The sequence below is a fragment of the Triticum urartu genome, chromosome 7A, assembly GCF_056163025.1.
Source record: "Triticum urartu cultivar PI428250 chromosome 7A, HENAU_Tu73, whole genome shotgun sequence".
Lineage (NCBI taxonomy): Eukaryota > Viridiplantae > Streptophyta > Magnoliopsida > Poales > Poaceae > Triticum > Triticum urartu.
In genome coordinates, this window is record NC_141879.1 from 410901361 (window position 1) to 410924479 (window position 23119).

Genomic DNA, 23119 nt, shown 5'->3' on the forward strand with positions numbered 1-23119 from the left:
AAGAGTCTAGTCTAGGTCTTCAGGAAGAAATATAACAACTGTAACTCGGAAGGCATATGCTGAAAAGCAATAGTCTGATCCTGCACACTGGAGTGCTCGAAGGAAGCATCAACACCAATATGATTTGGTGAGCTCATGCTTCATATGGTCACACGCAATACTGATAGCACATCCACTGTCTGACAAGAGAGTAGTTGTAGTGACAGAAACACCAAAATCCACAAGCAGACATAATAACAGTCATCTCTGCTGTTAAAAGAGCCATAGCTCACAACTCGGGATTTGAAATCGAACGAGAAACTGCAGTATGTTTCTTCTGTCTTCAAGGCAATGAGAGAACCACTAAGAAAAACACAGTTAGCAGAAAGGGACCGACGATCTGAATGATTGCTAGCCCAAGTGGCATGTGAATAGGCCTGAAACTGGAACGAACTGAAGCATGGGAAGAAGAGATGGCGAGAGATAGTCCCATGATGATATCATAGAAGACGAAGGAGGTGACAGTAGTTGGCTGAAGTGGGAGCATAAATGAACCGACTCAGAATGTAAACGAGATAGGAAAGGTTTAGACGAGTGACAACTAGATAGACAGGACTCCCAACAAGTTGACAGTAGCGTGTCGGATCATACAAAGACTGACCGTCAGAAGCCCAAAGGTGGACATTGTGCTCCATCTGAGTCTCAACAGTGTGTTGTGTGCTCATCAGTAAGGGCAACACGAGCAAGAAGATCATGGATATAATTCTTTTGGGAAATAAAGAAGTCATCAGAGATAGAAGAAACCTCAATCCCAAGAAAATAGCAAAGAGGACCAAGATCATACAGAAGAAAATGCTCACTAAGACATGCCTTCACAAAGGCAATGCACTCAGAGTCGTCGCCAGTGATGATCATGCCATCAACATACAGAAAAAGAGTTCGGCCATGAGTTGAAAGGTGGACAAAAAGCGCAGGATCATGAGCACTCGCTGAAAAACCAGCCGCAGTCACCACTGAGTAGAAATGCTCAAACCAGGCATGAGGGACTTGCTTAGAACCATATAGAGAGCAACGAAGATGACATGTCATACCACTAGGAACATAATACCTAGGTGGCGGCTGCATGTATACCTCCTTACGTAACTCACCATTAAGAAATGCATTCTTGCCATCAAGCTAAGAGACAAGACCAGTGACAAACATAAGCCGTAACGAGAAGTGTGCGAACAGTGGTCATGCAGGCCATGTGAGCAGATGTCTCATCGTATTCATGACCATGCCTTTTCTCACAGACCACAATGCGAGCTTTCTAGAGCTCAAGAGAACCATCAGAATGAGTCTTATCCCTATAGACCCACTTACATGTGATGGCACGAACACAGGATGGGAGATGAGATCCCCAAGAGCAGCAATATCCTCTGCTATCGCATGCTACCATTCGGGATGAACAACAACGTCACGATATGCTCAAGAAGAGTTGTGCCAGAAAAACCACAACAATCAATAGGTGAAAGCGGGCGAGTGTAGAAAACATAAGTAGGTTGAGCTGGAGGTGGTGCGTCGCCAGCAGAAAGAGACAGTGTAGTTGAGGGAGATGGCTCATCAGAAGAGGATGGCACATTAGAAGAATCCACAAGACGTGGACGACGAGCATACTCCCTCCGTTCTGAATTACTCGTCGCAGAAATGGATGTATCTAGAACTCTAGATACATCCATTTCTGCGACGAGTAATTCGGAACGGAGGGAGTAGTAAAGAAGAGGACGAGGATCACTGGGGAAGCCTTAAGGGGCGAGTGAGACGAGGTAGCCTCAGGTAACAAACGAGGTGGGGAAGTTGCAAGTGAATACGGCGTGGGGTGTGACGCCCCGGGAACGGCCCTATCCAGAGCACCTCCGCTAGTATCCGCATAGTATCAACCCCAAGATAGCCACGAAACACAATGTACACGTGCCAACGTGCACACTATGTGGGTGGAACGGTCAGTATCACAACACAATTGTTCAACAGGTCTGCAACAGTATACAACAGCTACAATGAGGCAAAATTAACAAATGCAAATGGAGTCGTTCTTCACCAAAGAGATCCCATGGCACTCACATGGGCGTCCATATCTGATTTGCAGCATGGGAATGCAAATGAAACCATCCTTCACCAAAGATATCCCAATTTTGTGATTTTAGCAAATGCCTTAAGAAGGCTAAAGAAAAGCTAATGGCGTCCATATCCTGTCATCCCACTGTCTGAGGAGTAACCATATCTAACGCTGTCCTTCACCAAAGGGACTGCTTGCTCCTAATGTTGCCATCTGATTTGTAGCATCCGAATCAAAAGAATTAATATAGCAAGGTGAGTACTAAACTGTACCCGCAAGACTTACATCAGATCTATACTAAGTATGCAACATTCTCAAGGAAAGGGGTATATGTGGTTTGAGTGGCAAAAAGCACTAGCATTCTGTAGAGGTACGCTACAACTTGCATCTACCAAAGATAAGGAAAGAGAGCGCAATCACACACGAGGAAGCAATCCCAAGGCACTCACACGGTTGACAAGTTTTATTCATTATTAATTGAAGTTTTATTCACATGGTTAGCCGCAGTGACTGACGGGTGGGGCCATGGGCATGGGGAAGAGGTTGGAGGGAGGAGAGTTACCTGGCAGTGGCAAAAGGGAGGAAGAAGGGTTAGGGTTTGGGAGCGCGGAGTGGCTTTATGGGTTGAGGAGGTGCAGCGGGGTGGCTGGTGGCTTACGTCCTCGAGGGGGCTCATGCGAACAGGGTCCAATTAACAAGTTTGGTGGGGTGGGCAGGGCTACGCCTTGGGCTGAGGAAGAGGGAAAAGGTTGTGTCGTGACTATTGGTTAGCTGCGCACATGGGCGATGGCTAGCTCCGCAGTGCCCAGTTGGGTTGTGCCAGAGTGAAAATGGTTGGGTTTAATACAGAAAATAAGAAAGTTGTTCTTTGGAAAATAGTTAGGGGGTCTCAAATGAATTCTAAATGGTCTAAAAATTCAAATGTGGTCTCTTTGGTACTCCCTTCGTCCTAAATTACTTGTCGCAGAAATGGATGTATCTAGATGTATTTATAGTTCTAGATACATCCATTCTTATCCATTTATGTGACAAGTAATTCGGGACGGAGAGAGTATTTATCAAGGCCACACAAAAATAACCAGGGTATTTAGGCAAGGTCTAATTTTTGTTTTGAAAATAGAAGGCAGAATAATACATTTGGAGGTTTGAACTATAGTTAGGTGATAGACTTGGGGTAAAATCATGTAATAATTAGGGTAGCTCCCAAATAATATATGAAGCCTAGGTGCAAAGTTTCAGAGTGAGTCTTGGGGTAAAACATGCAAAGGGGAATGGGTTTAGTTATCTGCCATTTAATAAAATGGAAAAATAATCTAGGGTTTAGGTTTTAATTCAGTATCCAAATTAAATATTTTTAAACCTTAAATTTTTGTGAGGGACAACATTATAAAATGGGACTCTATCCAAATTGTCTAGGGTTTGAGAAGGCATTTTTGACATTTGACAAAATTTAAGGTTTTAGCCTTTTAGGAAAAACCTTGAGGGTTGAATTAATCCTCATCTGAAGTTAAATTAAATTAAAATGATACTCATGAGATGCTAATGAGATGATCATGATGCAAAACCAATTTCTAAAGAAAGTGTTGCTCCTGGACTGTTACATGAGTCTACAGCAGTAGTACATGGGTGATAGGTGTGTGGTAAAAGTGATAAAACAAATGTCCTCAATGGAGGAGGCCGAAGAAGAGGATAGACGTGGATAGAAAAGACGAGACTCATCAAAATTCACATTCCGAGAAATGCTCATCCTATAGCAGACAGGAAGCAACACCGATAGCCCTTGTGCTCATCACTGTAACCTAAGAAAACACACACAACTTATTTAGCAGCCAGTTTGGTGTGTTAATGGGGGGGGGGGAGAAGAATGTAATGGGAGGGGGGGAGGAGAATGTAACAAATGCAACCAAACAAATGAAGCGATGAGTACTCAGGAGAAAGACCCAAAAGGTGCTTAAGAGAAAAATGCCACCATGCAGAGCAAAGGAAGGTTGATCCTGTCTCTAGAAGTTGATGGAGAAGACAAGGTCACAGACACAAACGTAGTCGATGGACTACCGATGAAAGTCGCGAGAGGAGTTGTTGTAGAGCGGCCACCACGATCTGCGGATGTAGAGCAACCATCATTGTCCGTGGAGATCGCTAGAGGTGTTGCTATAGAGCAGGCAACGTCACATGTGGATGAGCTCCAAGTACCGAAGAAAGATGCATGCACGTGACGGCATTAGTGTAGAAACACCGGCAAAAAGGTAGTGGACAGCGAGGATGAGGCGTACCCGAGGACATGGACATTGCACATTTTTTTTACAACAGATTGAATTAGCCTGTGGCTGCCCGAAAATGCACTTAGCTGGAAAACAAAAGTAGCAGCAGGAGAGCCACAGCGTAAGGGCATCTCCAACTCCGTGCATCAAAATGCCGTGAAACATTCGGACAACACGGTCTAGACAATTTGTGCCATCCAATGTCCGCGGATCGGTCTACACGTCCGAATTCCGCCAAACCGCAACCAAAGTTGGGGGAGATTTGGGGGAGTCCGGACGCCCTCCACACCAGACTCCGACACACCCGGCCCCCCCCCCCCTCAGAGCCCTTTTTCCCCACTCCGTCCTTGCCCTCTTGCTTTATATCTGTACCCACCAAGACCGCCGCCGCCTTTACACCCCTCTGGCAGCCGCTGAGTTCTTGCCAGACCACTGCTGCTCCACCGAGGCGCCCTCTACTTTGTTTCCGTTGCACTGTCGGATCTGTCTGTAACCTAGGTATCGTCTGCCTCTGCCGTGCCATCCATGGCAGACACCATGCTCGGCACGTGTTCGGCCTAATGTCAGTGAGAATATTTTTGACCTTCTTAACATGAAGCAAGCACGATAGTGGGGTACTCGGTGACACCATAAACTCTTGCAGTCGATGAGGAAACGTTAATAAAACTACATTTCAGGATGCGTTGTTGGCCACAAAGCGTGGGTTGTAGGCATGAACCAAAAGGTCATGATATTTTGGCAACATGTGTATTCTTGGTTTCATGAGAGCAGTACGTGCGGGTGTAGCCGCCTAGAAGTACGTCTGTGAACCATGCTTTGGCCGGCTACAGATCGGATCGATTGATCTCGGTGACTTGTGCCCTGACCTCTAGTTAGAAAAACATGTCAAAACTGCAGCGGTAACTTGGGCGGCCTGATCCAAGCGGCTAGGAAGCAGTGGCTGGAGGCTGGAGGGTGTGCGGGCGTGCAGACTGAGGAGAGCTGCAGCGGCGGCTGACAGAGGTGGACGGCGGAGACGGGGCTGGATCCTTTTGGCAGGCAGTGATGTCCTGGGATGAGGAGATGGTGAGGCGACATCGGGGAGATCGAGAGAAAAAAAATATCAATGACAAGTTGCGACGTCTAGGAATAAGAGGTAAACCTTGAGCTCTAATACCATGTTAGGAAATAACAACTCGTATTTCAAAATGATCATAGACTAGTATATATGCGCGTGCATGTGCACAAAGTCTCTTATACAACGGGGAAATACAAAGGGTACACCGTAATTTTATTTTGGTTGAATAGGTTGATGGATACTTTCTACTAGCGTATAGTTCTCCTTTTGTGTAGTTTCAACTTTGTAAATTTTAATTATAGCATTTGTGGCTTTCAACAAATAATCTTACCTATAGTTCCTATAATAAGCTTTTGGAGTGACATCTGATAATTAAATTACTGATTGGCTGATTTTATGACAGTTAATTTACGCAGGATACACCTGCAAGCAAGGGTGGTTCTTTACACAGTGTATTAGTGACCCTGAACTACGGTATGATATTTCCTTTTTAAAGATTAACATGAGTACTTTTACAATAGGATAGTGATTGCTTTCCTTTGGAAGGCTGAACTTGCTTACCGAAGCGCCTGTTATAGAATCATGTTTGATCATGTGATGTCAGTCCTGAATAGAAAGAAGTGTATATAACCCCTAGACTTTCACGTTTCGGCTACATCACCCCCTCAACTCTAGAACCGGCTACATAATCCTCTCAGCTTTCCAAAACCTGACGGAACACTCCCTGACACTCTGGTAAGTGGTTTTAGACAATGGTTTTGCCAACGTGGCAGCGAGGCCAGGTGTTGAAGCCCCGCCACGTCACCCTCGACAAGCTGACATACCCATCCATCACCAGCTCTGCCATTTTATTGAACACTTCAAGTGTGCCATGCACTGTGCGCCCATAGGAGGCCGACACCCGCGTACATATCAATCAGTCACATGATGGTCATGAGCTAGGCCAGTGGAATGTGTGTCCTCATTTGTTGGATCCATGAGACGGAGCCACGGCAGCTAAAGCCATTGTCGTGCTACGCGGAGGTGCTTCGCATCTTGGTACGGATGTTGGCATGCCCAGCTCTGGTTAGGACCGCGTCACACAGCACCGGCTGAGATGCTGACATCGCCCTTCTTTTGCGAGGACATGCCTCGACAGGTTTAGAAATCGCAGCACGCCGTGGAATGCGTGGAGCGCGCCAAGCCTGTTAGAGTATATAGGCATCTCTCTGTATTTGGTAGAATAGGATTTGTAATTCATCTCCTGCCTTATCTCTAGGAGAGCTTCTTGCCCAACAAGCCTTGCACTCTATATAAACTACCCGAGAGGCCTAATACAATGTGCACCGCATCATGCCAATTCTCTCCCCTCTAATCCTCTTACAGAGCCGAAGCTCGTCGGCGAGGTCCACATTTCTAAGGTTGGTAGCAACGACCGGCCGTCGAGCGCCAGCGCACACGAGACGCCGACCCACTAGCAGGGGTAGACGCCATGCCCGACACTCATCTTGTCAGAGGACATCGCGGGTCCTCTGCCACGGACGTGCTCCGTGGAAACAACTAAACTTGAGAAGCCTGAGGTCATCGCTGCCCTTGTCCACCTTCTTTGTTGTCGGCTAGCAATTCCCTGGCCGACACCCAACAGAGACGCCACGAGGAGCCTCCTCGGTGACCCCACGGTGCTGCGCATCGACATCAACGTTGACAACCTCTTCGAGCTGACCACCTTCGTGTTGTGCAACACGAACACCACAAAGAAATAGCGCCTCGAGTACCGCTGTGTGCATCGGTAGTTTGTCAACGCCGCGGACAAGTGCGATGACTACGGGGCGGCACCAACGTCGGCTTCTAGGAAGGTGTTGCGATCGTGGGTGATGCGGAACGAGCCCGGGGAGCCTGGAGCAGAACATGGGTTGTGTGTGTTGTGGCATCGCACTCGACATCGGCTTCTACTACGAGCGGGAGGGGCTGCCAGGTCCTTGCGTGAACGACGACCTGGAGGACGAGAGGGACATGGCGGTAGAGGATGTGATGTGTGTGGCAGAGCAGTATCATGCCACAGGCTGGTGTTCGATTCGTCAGAGGATGCCGCAGCCACCTACCACTTGGATGAGGCCTACCCAAGCGTGCAAGCGGTGTCGCAAGTCGTGATGGTGCGCCTTGAGGAGTAATTCCGCCAGCTGCTGATTCACGGGACGATGACGCTCACCGTGGACGACCTACACGCATGCCTCATCTGTCATCTACAAGCAAGACGCTACCGCAGTCGAACAGCGACTGATGTTGCTGCTCGTACGAGGCCGATGCGAGCGAGGGAGAGATGGTCGGGAGAGAAAATAGTTGGTTACGTTACACCGACATATGGGTCCCAGGATGAGCTGCCAATATAAGTCGAGCACTGAACATGGTCAACATGCCACATGGGTGAAGCCACCTTCAAAACCAGCGTTGGGGGTGTTTTGTCTGGTTTTGAAAGGTTGAGGGGGTTATGTACCCTTTTTAGAGTTGAGTGATGTGGTCGAAACGTGAAAGTTTTTTTTTTGGGGGGGGGGGGGGGGGGATGCACTTCTTTCGTCCTAAATACTGTGTGTAGATCCTTTTGATCCTATTGGGACTGGTTGTATAGTTCGTTTACCTCTGTGGCTACCATTTTGCGGCCGAACTCCTACCATAGTTCCTTTCACAGGGGGGATATGCACTTCTTTCATCCTAAATACTGTCTGTAGATCCTTCTGATCCTATTGGAATGGTTGTATAGTTTGTTTACCTTTGTGGCTACCATTTTGCGGCCAAACTCCTACCATAGTTCCTTTCACTTTTGTGCCAACGCTTGGTACTTTGTTATTCCGTTATTGGAATGATAATGGAATATGTCCAGGAGGTCATTGAAAAAAACAAAATCTAGAAATTTGGAGTCACCGTTGATTAAGTGATTATTTTCGTACTTCTACTGTCCTTCTAGAAAATTAAACAATGAGTTGTCCAAAGAGCAACATGTTGAAATAGTTACATATGTGATTTGGGTTCATGGCTTCGAAAAGTTTGCTAGTTTACACAAAGTGCAAGTAGCCAAGAGAGCACCTCGCGCCAAATGTCCCTGGTAAATGGGCAGTCAACAAGAAGGTGTTGCATGGTCTCCGAGGTTTGGCCACTAGACATGCAAGAGGGATTGTGTGGCAGCTCTCTGTGAGCTAGGCACTGCACCTGCGAAACACCGATCTAGACTGGCAGAAGAGAAACTTGAACTTTCGCGGAGCCCATGCCTTCCAAGTTTCCATGCGTTGCATTTGATATAACTATGGAAGGTCGCCTTATAGCATTGAATAGACAACGTATACCCCGGACTTCGTCCATCTCCAAACAAGGCAATCTAGCTTATTCGAAAGGTTGGCTGCTTAGCTAGAGGACACATGCAAGTATGCGAAAGAGTAAAGCTCGGAAGCAAAATTTGCAAAGTAAAGAGTTCAAGAGTTAGAGAGAGAGAGAGAGAGAGAGATCACAAATGCTGATTTTTCCTGAGGTTTGAGTAGTTCATATCCTACTCATTGGTGAAGGTTCGAACCACAAAGATTCGAAGACCACAAATGACTCAGCAAGATCGCCCACAAATAGCCCGCAAAATGCATATCAACCAATGCCACGATGGCTTATCGACTGGAAAGGCCAAGCCTCACTTGGGGTAGATCTTCACGAATTAAGCGATCTCCAAGCCCTCACAAACATCTTGGCTCCTTCATACCATGAATGAAAGGAGGCACGCACCCTCAAAAAGTAACAAGATAAGATAATCTCCTCTACACTCAAACTGTCATAGGGTCGATCTTTGTATTGGGGGAGATTGGGTGTTTGAATGATCAGCTTGAAATCAAGGGAGGACAGACTGAATCAAAGGTATGGCGTGAATGTTGGTGAAGAATGCCCTTTGAACTCATCAGAAAACTATGGAGGTTTGAGTAGAATGGTGGGATGAGTGGAGGTATATATAGGTTGGACCGGAAATGTGACCGTTGCACACTTATGCACACACCTCGGAAACATCGCAGAGGCACCGACTGAACTGTCGCTTTTGAATAGCTCAAACAGTTCGGCCTGAATTCATTCAGAGGCTCTGATCAGCATTGTCACTGGCGCACTCGCTTCTGGATATCGTTCAAAATATCTGACCAAGGGGAGTTTGAAGGTTTTGACCTATAGTTAGAGGCTTGCACAAAATGATTGGTGGCTCCGACTCGAAATGCGCTAGAGGCTCCTAACGACACTTGGTTACAACTAAGGGTGGATATTGCTATAGTTGTAAACACCAAAGTCCTAAAATAACCACCGTAACCAAGTTATCTCCGCTTAGTTACAACTAAGGCATATCTCGTAACCAACTACCTTTTGAGGAATGAATTATGTCTCGGGGTATTGCTCAAGTTCGGAATGGGTACAATTGGAATTGTATCGGCATACAAATCTAACACCTTCATTTTGACAATTTTACCCTTGCTTACTCCATATTTCATTGAACTTCTTGCTTCTGGGATGCTTTTGAAAATACTTTTTTCCAAGATTTACTTCGGTAAAGCATTTTCTTGCTCAAGTGTAACTTGGCTACGAGGAGAGTTAGGAGAATCAATAGAAACATGCACATTTGAGGACGTGACATGAAAGGGTGTAGCAATAGGTGCAATCACAATGGATAAGGATGCAGATGCATAGTTTGAACCATAAGAAGTCTACTAAGTCGACACATATGGTGTGTATTGAGAAGCTATGAGTTGCTTAACAATATGAGATGTAGTCTTACGCCGAAGATCGTCACTGAGGCAAGGATGACCCACTTCAATTCGTTCAGTTTAGCCAAGCCAGAGCACGTGCAGGATCCATTGGAGGCTAGAGGGGGAGGGGGGGTGAATATACTATTGAAACAAGGGGTCTATGCAAAAACAAGCGTGGAAGCAAAATTCGCAACGAAGGTAAAAAGTTTGGGAGAGAGGTCACAAGCATTGATTTCTCCTGAGGTTGAGATAGTTGGCGCTATCCTACTCCTTGTTGGTGGAGGTGCGAAGCACAAAGGTCTTGGTAGTGTCGCCCACAAAAGGCCAACAAAACGCATGCCCCACCTATACCACCATGGCTAGTCGACCACAAAGGTCAAGCCTCACTCGCGGTAGATCTTCACGAGGTAGGTGATCTCCAAGGCCTCATAGACTTCTTGGCTCTTTCACACCTTGAAGGCTTCCAAGCACACCTAGCTGATCTAGGCGGCACACACCCTCCAAAAGTAACAAGATAAGGTTGCTTGGTGATGAATACCTTTGCTTGTGCTTTGAAAGATAATTTCCTCCACACTCAAACTCTCATAGGACAGATCTTTGGATTTGGAGAGGTCGGGTGTTTGAATGGTAGACTTGAAATCACGTGAGGGGAGAAGATATCAAAGGTATGGCATGAATGTTTGAAGATTGCCCTTTGAACTCAGCACAGACTATGGAGGTGGAGTGGAATTGTAGGATTGGTGGTGGTATATATAGGCTGAACCCACTGAATGATCAGCTCAGACGCACAGAGTGAACTACAGAGTGGTTTCTTTTGAATAGCTCGGAGGGTTCAACCTAAATTCACCAGAAGGCTCCAATCAGCACCGGCACTGGTGCACTCACTTTTGGATACCGTTAGGAATATTTGACCAGGGGGGGGGGGGTCGGAGGTCCTCCCAGCAGTTAGAGGTTGACAACACCAATGTGTTGGAGGCTCCGGATGGCACTTGGTTACGATGGCTATCTCTCTCGAAGGAGTTGGAGGCTTCGAATGGATGCTGTGAACAATGTCAAAATGTGAGAGATAGTAGGGAAGTAGTTGAGGTGTTTGACTGGTTCTGGAGTTTGATCTCTAAGCACTTAGCAAGAAAAAGTATCAGCACACAAACATGGTCCCCTTTCGATAGTATCAACGTACCTATGGAGTCAATGTGATCTTGTATCACTAAAAGCTACTCCCTCTAAACAAATATATGACGTTTTAGATCACTAGTGACCTAAATCGTCTTATATTTGTTTACAGAGGGAGTATAAAGGATGTCCTTTGTTGAAGTGTATATGTGGATTGCCTAGCCCTTTTCATCAGTTTAGGCTTTTGGTTGCGTTGGCTAGCGAATGAAGCTTAACATGGTATCAGAGCATCTCCAGCCGTTCAGCCCCCCAGGCCGCTGAAAAAGAGCGCCCTGGGGGCGAACCGGCGCTAGATCGGCCCCTGGGGGCGACCTAGCTCCCAGCCACGCCCCCAGGCGCCCCCAACCCACAGCAAATTCAAACGTAGTATTCCCGCTCACAAAATAGACGCCACAAATCAGCCGATCATGCGGCCACAGTTCGGCAATCGAATAAAAAGTTTGGCGTTCAAAAAGAAAGGAGGCGTGTGCAACGCATCAGACGACGAGGTCGGTCTCCGGCGTAGGCGGAGTCGGCGTGCACGGGCTTGGCGGGATCGGAGCTTCTTCTGCGCTGGGCGGCGTCGGCGTGGCTTCTGTGCTGGACGGCATCGGCGTGGCTTCTGTGCCGCGGGGAGTCGTGGAGGCATCATCGCTCGGGCTTGGCCGCGTCGGCGTCGGCGTTGGAGCTGGCGGCGCCGTCGACGGCAGCTGGTTCAGGATGAGACCATGCTCCGCCAAGTACCACGTCTTGACCGCCTCGTCGTTGCTCTGGAGCATGTCCACCCCGCCCAACAGGAAAGCCAGGTCGGTGTTCCTCTTCTTCGCGGCGACGTTGGTCCGGAGTAGGTCGAGCTTGACGGCGCTGCTCGTCATCAACGCCGACCACCGCGCCTTGGTCTTCTCTTCACGCAGGACGGCCCGGGCCTGTGCGTCGGCGAGGCAATGCTCGATGGACTCCTACATACGCGCGGTAGCCGCGTCGACGTGTTCCGCCTTCTTGGCCCCTTTGTTACCATCCGGTCGGCCCTCTGATGCGTCCGGGGTCGGCGCGTTCGGCTTGTAGGTCTCCTTGGCCTTATCGAGGGTACGCCAGACTTCCGTCCACTTCTTGCACTTATCAATGCGCTTGTAAACGTGGAGGTACTTGAACTCTTGGTCGCGGTTGCCTAGGCGATACAAGGCGAACATGTGCACCAGCTGCGCGGAGGAACAAACAGTTGGCGGGCGCGAACGGCGAATAGAAGCGGGAGACCGGCGTGCCGTACCTGATCCTCGACGTTGGCGCCGCTCTCCGGGTGAGCCGTGATCTCCTCGACGATCCCATGCCATTTGTTGCACGCCGCCTGGATGAGCCCCCAATGGTTCGCCATTGCCTTCGCCCCTCGCTGCATGTAGACACCTTTAAAGTAGGGGTCGACGAGCTTGCGCTCGTCGAACTCGGCCTTGATGCGCTCCCAGTACGTCTCGATGCTCTGGTTCGTGCCGGTGGTCGGGTTGAGGCAGACGACTTTCCATGCTTCGGCGAGGCATTCCTGTTCCTTGGACGTCCACTTAATGCGCGGCTCGCCGGTCCTGGTCGCCCCCTTCTTCTTGTGCCTCCTCGCCGGGACAGTCGCTGGCTCCTCCTCCTCGTGCTCCTCCTCGCCGTACTCGAGCTCGCCGTCCATGCCGCCGCTGAGGTCCACCGTGTCGTCCTAGGTAGTGAACCCGGAGGACGCGGCGGCCGCGGCCGAGCCTGCCGCGATGATGTCGTCCATGTCGGCGTCGGTCTCGTCGGTGTCGCCGAGGTGCGACGTGGAAGCTTGTGAGAAGGGCAGCGCACCACGGCGGAGAGGGGGCGTCGGGGAGCACGCGTAAGCCGGCGGCAAGTAGTTGTATGGAGGGTACTGCACGCCGGCGAAGGCGGGCGAGGGCGTACGCTGGGTTGGGTGTCCATGGGGGAAGGTGACGTTGGGGTTGAACCCACCGTGCGCATCCCCGTCGGCGTAGCCCGGCGACGGCGTGCATCCCCATGGTTGCGGTGACGACGAGAAGCCGGACGGAGAGCCGACGCTTTGCTGGCTCCAGGGTACATACTGGGTGTGGCCGCCTGGTGGATTCATCATCCCCAAGCGAGTCGCCTCGGCCTTGGCTTGGTCCGCCGCAGCCGCCGCGGCACGCGCCGCGTTGTCACGGGCCTTCTTGGCGATCGCCCTGTTCCGCCTGTCGGCGGTGACGGCCTCCCGTCGCTGAACTTCCGCCCTCCACTCGGCGCTTGTCATGCCCGGTGGCTTGGACAGCGGCGCCCTCGGCTTCCTCTGCTTCGGCTGGGCGATGGAGGCGGTCGCAGTGGTCGCAGAGCGGGGGATCACGTACTTCTTCGGCGGCATGGCGGCGGCTGGGAGGCGAGCGGGAGGGAGATTGGCGGGAGGAAAGGAGGGAAGTGGGGGGCGAGGGCGGGAAGAAACGGCGGGAAGAGGCTCTCGTCTCGCCGACGGAGCGGCCCCACGCCCCTTTTCGCTTGTGCCGGCGCCCCCAGGTGTGCCCCAGCGCGCCGGGTTCGGCCTGGGTCCGCCGGCACCAGTTTCGGCCCGAGCCGGCGAAGAACGGGCTATTGGGGGCGCGACTGGGCCGAATTATGGGCGCCGGCGTGGCAAAAACGCCTGGGGAGGGCCTGTTGGGGCCGCGGCTGGAGATGCTCTCAGAGCCCAAGGTCTTGAGTTCAGATCCTGGCTTTGAGTCTATCCACATGTCGTGCAGGTGAGAGGGGGTGCTGAAGTGTATATGTGGATTGCCTAGCCCTTTCCATCAGTTCGGACTTTTGTTTGCATTGGCTAGTGCGTGAAGTTTAACATCCTTAACCTTGCCAACACTTGATCTTGAAATTTTTTGGGGTCAACAACTATCTTCCAACTTGCATCTTTTGAGACTATCATGAAAAACAGGTGTAAACAATAGGCCCTTTAATCAAGTTGTCATATATCATTTTTTTTACTATTTACTGTAGATCAACAGCCCTACATTCTTTTATTCCAGAAATTTTTGCCCAGACCTGTTTAAATCCACTCTCACTGGGAGCGGGTTTAAACAGGTCTGGGCAAAGGATGCAATTTCAAAAAGCCAACGAGGATTTTGTCGATCCAGGCTCCGTTCTCAAGCCCCTGGACCACAGTGCGGACTTTGCATCGATGCTTAGGGACCTGGCGAGGATGTCAGATGTGATCTCAGCCACATCACAACCGCTGAGCCAACAGTTAGACCAAAACCGGCACGACTGGGCCAAGTTCTGTTGAAGTGGAGGCTTGAAATAGGACAAGCTCAAAGGTTGAGGCTTCGATGTCGCGCCCAAACCAGCAGTAACTGATCGGTTGAGTTTAGAGTTTAGATGCCCAGAACCATAGGTTTATCAGTTCCCACTGCTCTGATTTTGTGTACTGTTATTATTGAGTTTGATATGTCTATGTTACTCATTCTTAACTACGAAATTTTCTCTAAGCTAGAATATAGAAGTAAATAGGGGTCCATATAATTAATGCTCAGACTAGAGAAATACTGTGCGGGAGGCCTCTCATTCTGTATGTTCTTTGTTATATCAGGGGACTGACAAACATTATCCGTTTATCAATAAAGAAGATGGACAGTTCTGAGTGGGAGCACATCCCTGTACCATCAAGGCAAGTTGGCAAATTCTTGGTATTAGTGGAATAGTTCTGATCTGCACATTTGAAATTGACGTAGCATTTAGTTATTGGAAGCATTGGGTCCATCACATCAAAAGATAACATAAGTTCCTCTTCTCCTTTTTTTTTTAAACATGATTGTGTCATGAATTGATGTGGGATATCTGAGACTACTATGGACACATACTAAATAATGCAGTGTCAGGGTAGCTAGATATCACTCTCCGCACAAATATACATCATGTAATTACTAAACAGAAAAATGCTGTGATGCAGTGTAAGGGCTATTGTTGCGTTAAACCTTCACAACTATGCGAGTGGAAGGAACCCATGGGGAAATTTGAAGCCTGAATACTTGGAAAAGGTGCTATGAATACATTGATGTGATTATTTATTGTTTTTCCTGTTTACAAACATTTCATCCCAAGGAAGCTGGAGCACTGTCTATTCATTGAGAATAATATAATTACTCTTTATATATTTGTTTATGTCTAGAAAGGATTTGTCGAAGCCCAATCAGATGATGGCCTTCTTGAAATATTTGGGTTGAAGCAAGGGTGGCATGCATCCCTTGTGATGGTTGAACTTATATCTGCCAAACACATAGCACAGGTATTTGTGTACACAATAATTAGGTTGGGTAGTCATATGAAATGAAGAATATCTATTGTGGTAGCTGTTTACTACCTTTTGTTAATCGCCATAGAAGAATACAGTTTTATGGCATGTATATTACTTAGTGGGACAGTTGAGGAAAAAATAACCTTTAGGTGTATTGGTGACAGGTTAATGCATGGAACATAACTATAAAACTTGCGCACCGACCTTTCATACTCTCTCCAGTCCAAATTAGAGGTTTTTCCCTAGTCAAAGAAGTTTGACCAACTCTATAGAAAAATATGTGTGTTGAAATATTTTCTTATAAACTTGGTCAATGTATATATTTCTTGACTTGGTCAAACTTCAACAAGTTTGACAAAGATAAACCTCGAACTTCAATTAATTTGGAATGGAGTGAGTAAGGTATATTTTTCTATAGACTTGGTCATCAAACTAAAAGGAGTTTGATCTAGGACAAACCTTAAACTTCAATTAGTTTGGAATGGAGGAAGTAATTCATTGCAACATAGAACCCTCATGCCTCTCCCTATGCTCCAATGTGGTGTCGCCTCTCAGTACTCCATATCATATTTTTGTCTCTATGGCATAGAATTAATGAGGTAAGAGTAGGAAACCGTCTTATATTCTAGATACCATCTTTAACGCAATCCAACAAAGAAATCGTTAAAACTTGAACTCATCATCTAATTTGACGGATCGCCCCCGCGTCGCTCCACACGGGTGACTCGGGCGGTACTGAAACCTTGCCGTCCGGCGGCTCTCTCTTCCCTCTTTCTCTCCCTCGTTGCCTCTGGAGGGGGCCGCCGGCTCATCGTGCAGCCGCCGGTGAAGGGGGCGGCAAGGCCTTCGGCTGCTCCCCTGCCTCGGGCGAGGGCCTGGATATGAGGCGGTGGCTTCGACTGGTGTGGGTGGTGTCCGTCCGCCGGCGGTGGGCGTTCGTCAGCGCAGTTGGCCGGACTTCCTTGACTGCTTGGGTAGCGGGGTCCCGGTGGACGTCCTGGCGTGAGGTGGTTCCCCGTGCCCCTCTCGTCAGATCTGGGGCAGACCATCCTAGCGAGCGGCTCTCCCTATCAGCTGGTCCAGATCTCCGGCATTTGTGCTCGGAGGTGTTGGTGGCGGGCTTGGTGGGTGCCGGGATGGGAGCTTCTCCGGGGGAAACCTCTGGCCGACGGCGGCGGCCACGTCGTCGATGGCGCTCATGTGTCATTCGCCTCCTTGGTGGCGATAGCAAGGTCAACTCCCCTGCTCCCTTCTCCCTCTATGTCGGGTGAAAACCCTAGTTCCTCGTGAATGGGCGGCGGCGGCGCCATGGCGTCGTCACCTCCTTGGTGGCGTTGTCTTGGGCATTTAGATGGAGGGTGTGTGCGGCGAGCGCGGATGGTTCCTGGTGTCGGAGGTGGTGGCGGTGTGGCATTTACCGCGTCGGCGATGGCGGGTCTCGGCGGCATGGCGCAGCGGGGTCTCAGCGATGGACGTGCGCAGGGTGGTGGCATTGTCTGGCTCATGGGGGCGTCGACGGCAGTTGGGGGCGTCGACGGTAGTTGGGCCTGGCAAGGTCAATGCATGGATCTCTCCTGAAGTTGGAACAGCGGAAGATGGCGGTGGCGGATTCTGGAGCGTGCACATGCGATTCGTGTTGAGGATCTGCTAGACCGGCCGGGGATCTCGGCTCGCCGGCGGGCGGCTTAGTGAGGCCACCGGATTAGATGGTGTGCGTTGATGCGTGGTCAGGGCACTTCATCGACCTAGTAGGTGTAGCGACATAGATCGCCAGGAAGGAGGCTTTGGGTTGATCCATGTATTTGATTTTGTCAGATTCTATTGAATAATATAATAAAAATGGTTGTGCGCATCGCTCGATGCAGAGGCCGGGGGTTATCCTCCTTTTTGAAAAAAAACATCCAATTTGACTTACATTGTCTTAATAAGAGTGTGGACCATTGCATTAAATACTTGGTATATTTAAGATACAACCAATTGGATTGGTGGGTATCTAAGTGAGATGGCATACTTATAAGAGACGACCAATGGGACTGACCACAAAACAGATAATATAAAATGGTTAACTTTGAAGGACAAATCAATTCCAAGTCCATTAACTGGAAATATGAGATCACGTTGGTGTGCTACTCTGGTAAGCAAATGAGGAAAATAAAAAGAAAGGGAAGAAAAGATTAAATAAATATTCTGTAAAACTGAAGCAAGAAACGTAAGGTGTCAATGTCAACATTGTAGTGTCCACGTCATGTTATAACTGTTCCAGTTGTTTCAGGCAGCAGCAATCCGGCTAGAGATCAAAGGTGGCCAATGGAGGGATGCATATATGCAAATGGATGGGGAGCCATGGAAGCAACCACTGAGCACCGAGTATTCGACATTCGTTGATATCAAGAGGGTGCCTTACCCATCAATGATCATCAGCGGTGCAGATCGCTAAGAGAGCCGACGATTTTATGCGCTCGCCTAGCTGGACCTGCAAAGAGCAGTTTTCAGCTTCCAGCCCGATGAATTACAAGCTCAATCCTGATCATCCTTGTGCAAAGCCGTAACAATATATGAAGCTGTGGATACATAGAATTTGTATAGCAACGACAGAATGTAGTCATGCCACCGCTTTGATCTGAGTTATGAACTTAATATCATGCGTACTGGATGAAGTTGCTCTTGCAAATTGTTTAGTAATTCGAGGGTGATACCGACAATTTTGTTGTAGTAAAAGTGAGGCTTGAGACAAACTAATTTTTTTGCTAAGTAGGAAACTTTATGGAAACTATTAGGCGATGTGATATATATAACCAACATTACTACGAGGAAGCTCATTTTCGACAAAGGGTGGATTTTATTCACTCAAAATGAAGCATCCGGGATACAAACACATTGAGCATACACCTAGCCTCTGCATAACCAGGATGCACACAGTCAACATCAACATACACACAAAAAACACCAACAAAGAATAAAGTCATACACACAAAAAACGCCAACAAAGAATAAAGTCATACTCAAGCTATGCCTAAGTGAGGGAAAAGAAAGAAAAAAAACTCTGAAACGATCAAAACAACGGTCGATAAACTACATCAACGACCATATCCGCACCAACCATCTCTTGACAGAACAAGCGCATCGAGAAAGTTTCTTCAACAGCAACGCCTTCCTTCAGGAAGGAAACAACGCTTAAACGTCGCCGTCACTGGACCCGATCAACAAAGGACAGACTTTAGGTTTTCACCCTGAAGAACAAGTCCGAGCACATCCGAGCAATGCTTCATCAAAAACATCGCCATCGTCAGGTATAACCAATTCAAGCCAGACCTAGGGTTTTCACTCCGGAATTCGAGACCGGGTACTCGAGAAGCACCATCAAATCGAAGTCATCATGTTGCCGCCATCACTTTCCACGATCTCAGCAGCTACGAGGAAGCTCATATCCTCGTGCATACTCATGCACTAGACTAGAGATCTCATGTTGGTACGTTTTGTTCACTATTTTTGTGGAGTTACTAAAAGTTACTACGTTTGTAACTAAATAGTTAGTTATAGAGGTAGTACTAAACTATATATGTGAGTCATTAGTTACACGACATGAAAACTTGGTTGAAAACGTTTCAGTATTTTTTTTTGGGTCGAAAGTTATCATTTGATACCATAAGAGTTACCCACGTTGTTCATATGTTGTCTGTAACATCATGTGGATTGTCGGACTACTCCTGTGGGTAGTCCATTAAAAAGCAGATTTTGTTGCAAGTGAGGCGGTAGTCACGTGAGGAATTGGTGAAAAAATCTGGCTGTCACTTGTATCATGACTTTTTTCATTGAAGGCCAAAAGAACGTCAACCAAGTGCGCCGCCGGCCTGCCAAGGACAATTTTTTGATTTTCTATCATAATATACAGTCATAGAAGTAATTCAGCGACGCATCCATGACATAGAAATGTACATACTATGACCGAGTTTTATTTTGTTTTACTCAAAATGCCATGTGTGTTTTTTAGGTAATATCACCGGAAGTCACAAAACTTGCGCTCGATATTCAGTTTGATGCTAGACTTTGAAAATAAGGATTTTCAGTCACCTAACTTTGACTCAAGGTGCGCATATGGTCACAAAATGTATATGTAGACGCATTCATGTGTATGACCCCATTTGTTAGTGAGTAATGGTACCCAACCGAAGATATCTTTGCGGAAAACGCCCTTGTATTTTTCTATTCATGAAAAACTCAACCAACGCAATTTTTTTATTTTACAGAAAAGCAAATCAATGTACTTCCAAAATTTCGCCCTTGTATTTTTCTATTCATAAAAAAGCAACCAACACAATTTTTTTATTTTGCAGAAAAGCATACCAATGTACTGCCAAAATTAATACCAAAAACATGTAATGCCCTGGATCTCGATCGGGGAATTGGGTGAGGAAGAGAGAACCAGAGTAGGTGAGGAGGAGAGACTTGGAGGAAGGGAAAGGAAATAATCATTCATCACTCGCTGCCCTGATCTGATCGGTGTCTTGTACATAAGTAGTTGACCCCTCATGGGCTACCCTTACATGGCCTCCGACCCACACACGCACACACTGGCCCAAGGCCGAATCACACTCCGTTGCAGTTTAGTTAGCTGAATAATTGAACTGCACTTTTTCAATCCGATGCTGGTGTTGTATCAGCATCAGCAGGCGCGACATTGCCCTTCCCTTGAGATGGAGCTCCTTCCTAGATGCAGGCTGATGGGTAGCGCTGGCGAAGGACGTCGTAGTCTTCCCAAGTGGTGGCTAATGGCGGCATGTTGGCCCATTGAACACGCAGTTGCACGACAGGTGCATCTCCTTTCTTCATCATCCTCCGCTCCAGGATGGCCATGGGTTCCGTTTCTCTACCAGTGAGGTCAGGCACTCGAGGCAACTCTGCGAAGACTGGAGTGTAATCCTGGGTGAAAGGCTTGAGCTGGGAGACATGGAATACCGGGTGGATGCGGCTATCTGGAGGCACCTATAGGCGATAAGACAGTGATCCGATCCGCTCCGTCACTTCGAAAGGGCCGAAGAACTTGTAGGAGAGCTTGCGGCACGGGCGATTGGCGACGGACGATTGCGCGTACGGCTGTAGCTTGAGGAGAACTTGTTTGCCGATGTCGAAGGCACGTTCGGCGCGGTGACGGTCGGCTTGCTTCTTGAAGCGGGCTTGGGCGCGCATGAGCTGGGCGCGCAACATCTCTGTGTGCGCGGTCTAGTCTAGCTCTGGCTGTAACACCCACGATGCGGCTATATCTCCCACGTGTCGGAGCACGACTTAGAGGCATAACCGCATAGTAGGCATGTCGCAAGAGGGGTAATCTTTACACATCCCATGTACTGAATAAGATAGAGATAAAAAGTTGGCTTACAATCGCCACTTCACACAATACATAAAGATAGCATTACATCATCCAGAATACAATTAAGGTCCGACTACGGAACCAAAATAAAGACAACCCCAAATGCATAAGATCCCCGGTCGCCCCAACTGGGCTCCAGTACTGATCGTCTGGAAAGGAAACATAGTAACGTCCTGAATCCTCGTCGAACTCCCACTTGAGTTCGATTGCATCCCCTGGACTGGCATCATCGGCACCTGCATCTGGTTTTGGAAGTAATCTGTGAGTCACGGGGACTCAGCAATCTAACACCCTCGCGATCAAGACTATTTAATCTATAGGTAGGAAGAGGTAGTGAGGTGGAGCTGCAGCAAGCACTAGCATATATGGTGGCTATCTTACGCAAATGAGAGCGAGAAGAGAAGCAAGGCACGGTCGATAAGCTATCATGATCAAGAAGTGATCCTGAACTACTAACGTTCATGCATAACACCAAAACCGTGTTCACTTCCTGGACTCCGCCGGAAAGAGACCGTCATGGCTACACATGCTGTTGATTCATTTTAATTAAGTTAAGTGTCAGGTTTTCTACAACCGGATATTAACAAATTCCCATCTGCCCATAACCGCGGTCACGGCTTTCAAAAGTTCAAAACCCTGCAGAGGTGTCCCAACTTAGCCCATCACAAGCTCTCACGGTCAACGAAGGATATTCCTTCTCCCAGGACGACCCGATCAGACTCAGAATCCCGGTTACAAGACATTTCGACAAAGGTAAAACAAGACCAGCAAAGCCGCCCGATGTGCCGACAAATCCCGATAGGAGTTGCACGTATCTCGTTCTCAGGGCACACCGGATAGGTCAAGCTATGAGTCAAACCAACCCTCTAGTTGCTCCGAGGTGGCCCCACAGGCTGCCCGTTTCGGACCAACACTCAGAGGAGCACTCGCCCAGGGGGGGAGGGGGGTTTAAAATAAAGATGACCCTCGGGCTCGCGAAAACCCAAGGGAAGGTTATAGGTTGTTAGGCAAATGTAAAACCAAGGTTGGGCCTTGCTAGATGAGTTTTATTCAAGGCGAACTGTCAAGGGGTTCCCATTATAACCCAACCGCGTAAGGAACGCAAAATCAAGGAACATAACACCGGTATGACGGAAACTAGGGCGGCAAGAGTGGAACAAAACACCAGGCATAAGGCTGAGCCTAGATGCATTAAGGTAAACAAGATATAATAATGATATCCCAACAATAAACATGTTCCAACAAGGAACAAATTCCATCTTCACCTGCAACTAGCAATGCTATAAGAGGGGCTGAGCAAAGCGGTAACATAGCCAAACAACGGTTTGCTAGGACAAGGTGGGTTAGAGGCTTGACATGGCAACATGGGAGGCATGATATATCAAGTGGTAGGTATCGCGGCATAACAATAGAGCGAGCAACTAGCAAGCAAAGATAGAAGTGATTTCGGGGGTATGGTCATCTTGCCTGCAAAGTTCTCCAAGTTGACGTAAGCTTGATCCTCGTAAGCGTACTCAATGGGTTCCTTGATCACGTACTCGTCTCCCGGCTCTACCCAAGGCAAGATCACAAGCAAAAGAAACCACAATCAACCACGGTGCAATGCGCAAGCAACATGATGCAAAACATGGCATGATATGCGGGATGTGCTATGCAATGCAAATGCGTGCTCCGGAAGGAAAAGATTGAACCGGGCCTCAACTTGGAAAACCAAGTGCGCCACTGGAAAGATGAGTTGATTTCGGTCGAAATCGATATAAAGATCACCGGAACCGGATGCACGGTTTGCAAATGGCAAGCAAAACAATATGACACTATTCTGCGATTAACAGCACGATGCCATCTAAAATGCCACAAGAAACTAAGATACTGCACTCTAACATAGCAACAAAGCACATGGCAGTGATCTACTCAAGATGCTTGACAAAATATGAACACTGAGCTATGGCTAAATCACACAATAGCAGGTTCAAACAAGCATGGCAAAAGTGCAAAAGATATCAGCTTCACAGACTTAGTGAAAAGACTAACATGTCAGGAATTAATATCAGGAAGCAAAGTTTAGAGCAAGATAACAACATGCTACAGGAACAGGACATAGCAAAGCAAGGCATGGCATGAATCTACTCAAAGCATATAACAAAAGTCCCTTACTGACCATAAGCCAAAAAGGATCAGAAGATATG

At 48.0% G+C, this 23119-nt stretch overlaps 1 protein-coding gene and 1 pseudogene across 3 annotated transcripts in view; one reads left to right on the top strand and one right to left on the bottom strand.

Annotated features, from left to right (window-relative positions):
• Positions 1 to 18379, top strand: part of LOC125519536 (diacylglycerol kinase 4-like) — a 35307-nt gene extending 16928 nt beyond the window's left edge. The window contains exons 8-12 of one of the 3 annotated variants that reach the window (XM_048684319.2): positions 5796 to 5866; positions 14861 to 14938; positions 15221 to 15308; positions 15440 to 15556; positions 17838 to 18379. In XM_048684319.2, the coding sequence (XP_048540276.2) occupies positions 5796 to 5866; positions 14861 to 14938; positions 15221 to 15308; positions 15440 to 15556; positions 17838 to 18002 (519 nt within the window). In that variant the 3' untranslated portion in view covers positions 18003 to 18379. Of the gene's footprint in view, positions 1 to 5795; positions 5867 to 14408; positions 14589 to 14860; positions 14939 to 15220; positions 15309 to 15439; positions 15557 to 17837 lie in introns of those variants that run through there. The other 2 variants (XM_048684320.2, XM_087538147.1) reach the window with 2 other exon arrangements.
• On the bottom strand, positions 12452 to 14398 carry LOC147959774 (uncharacterized; annotated as a pseudogene).
• Positions 18380 to 23119: the final 4740 nt, after the last annotated feature.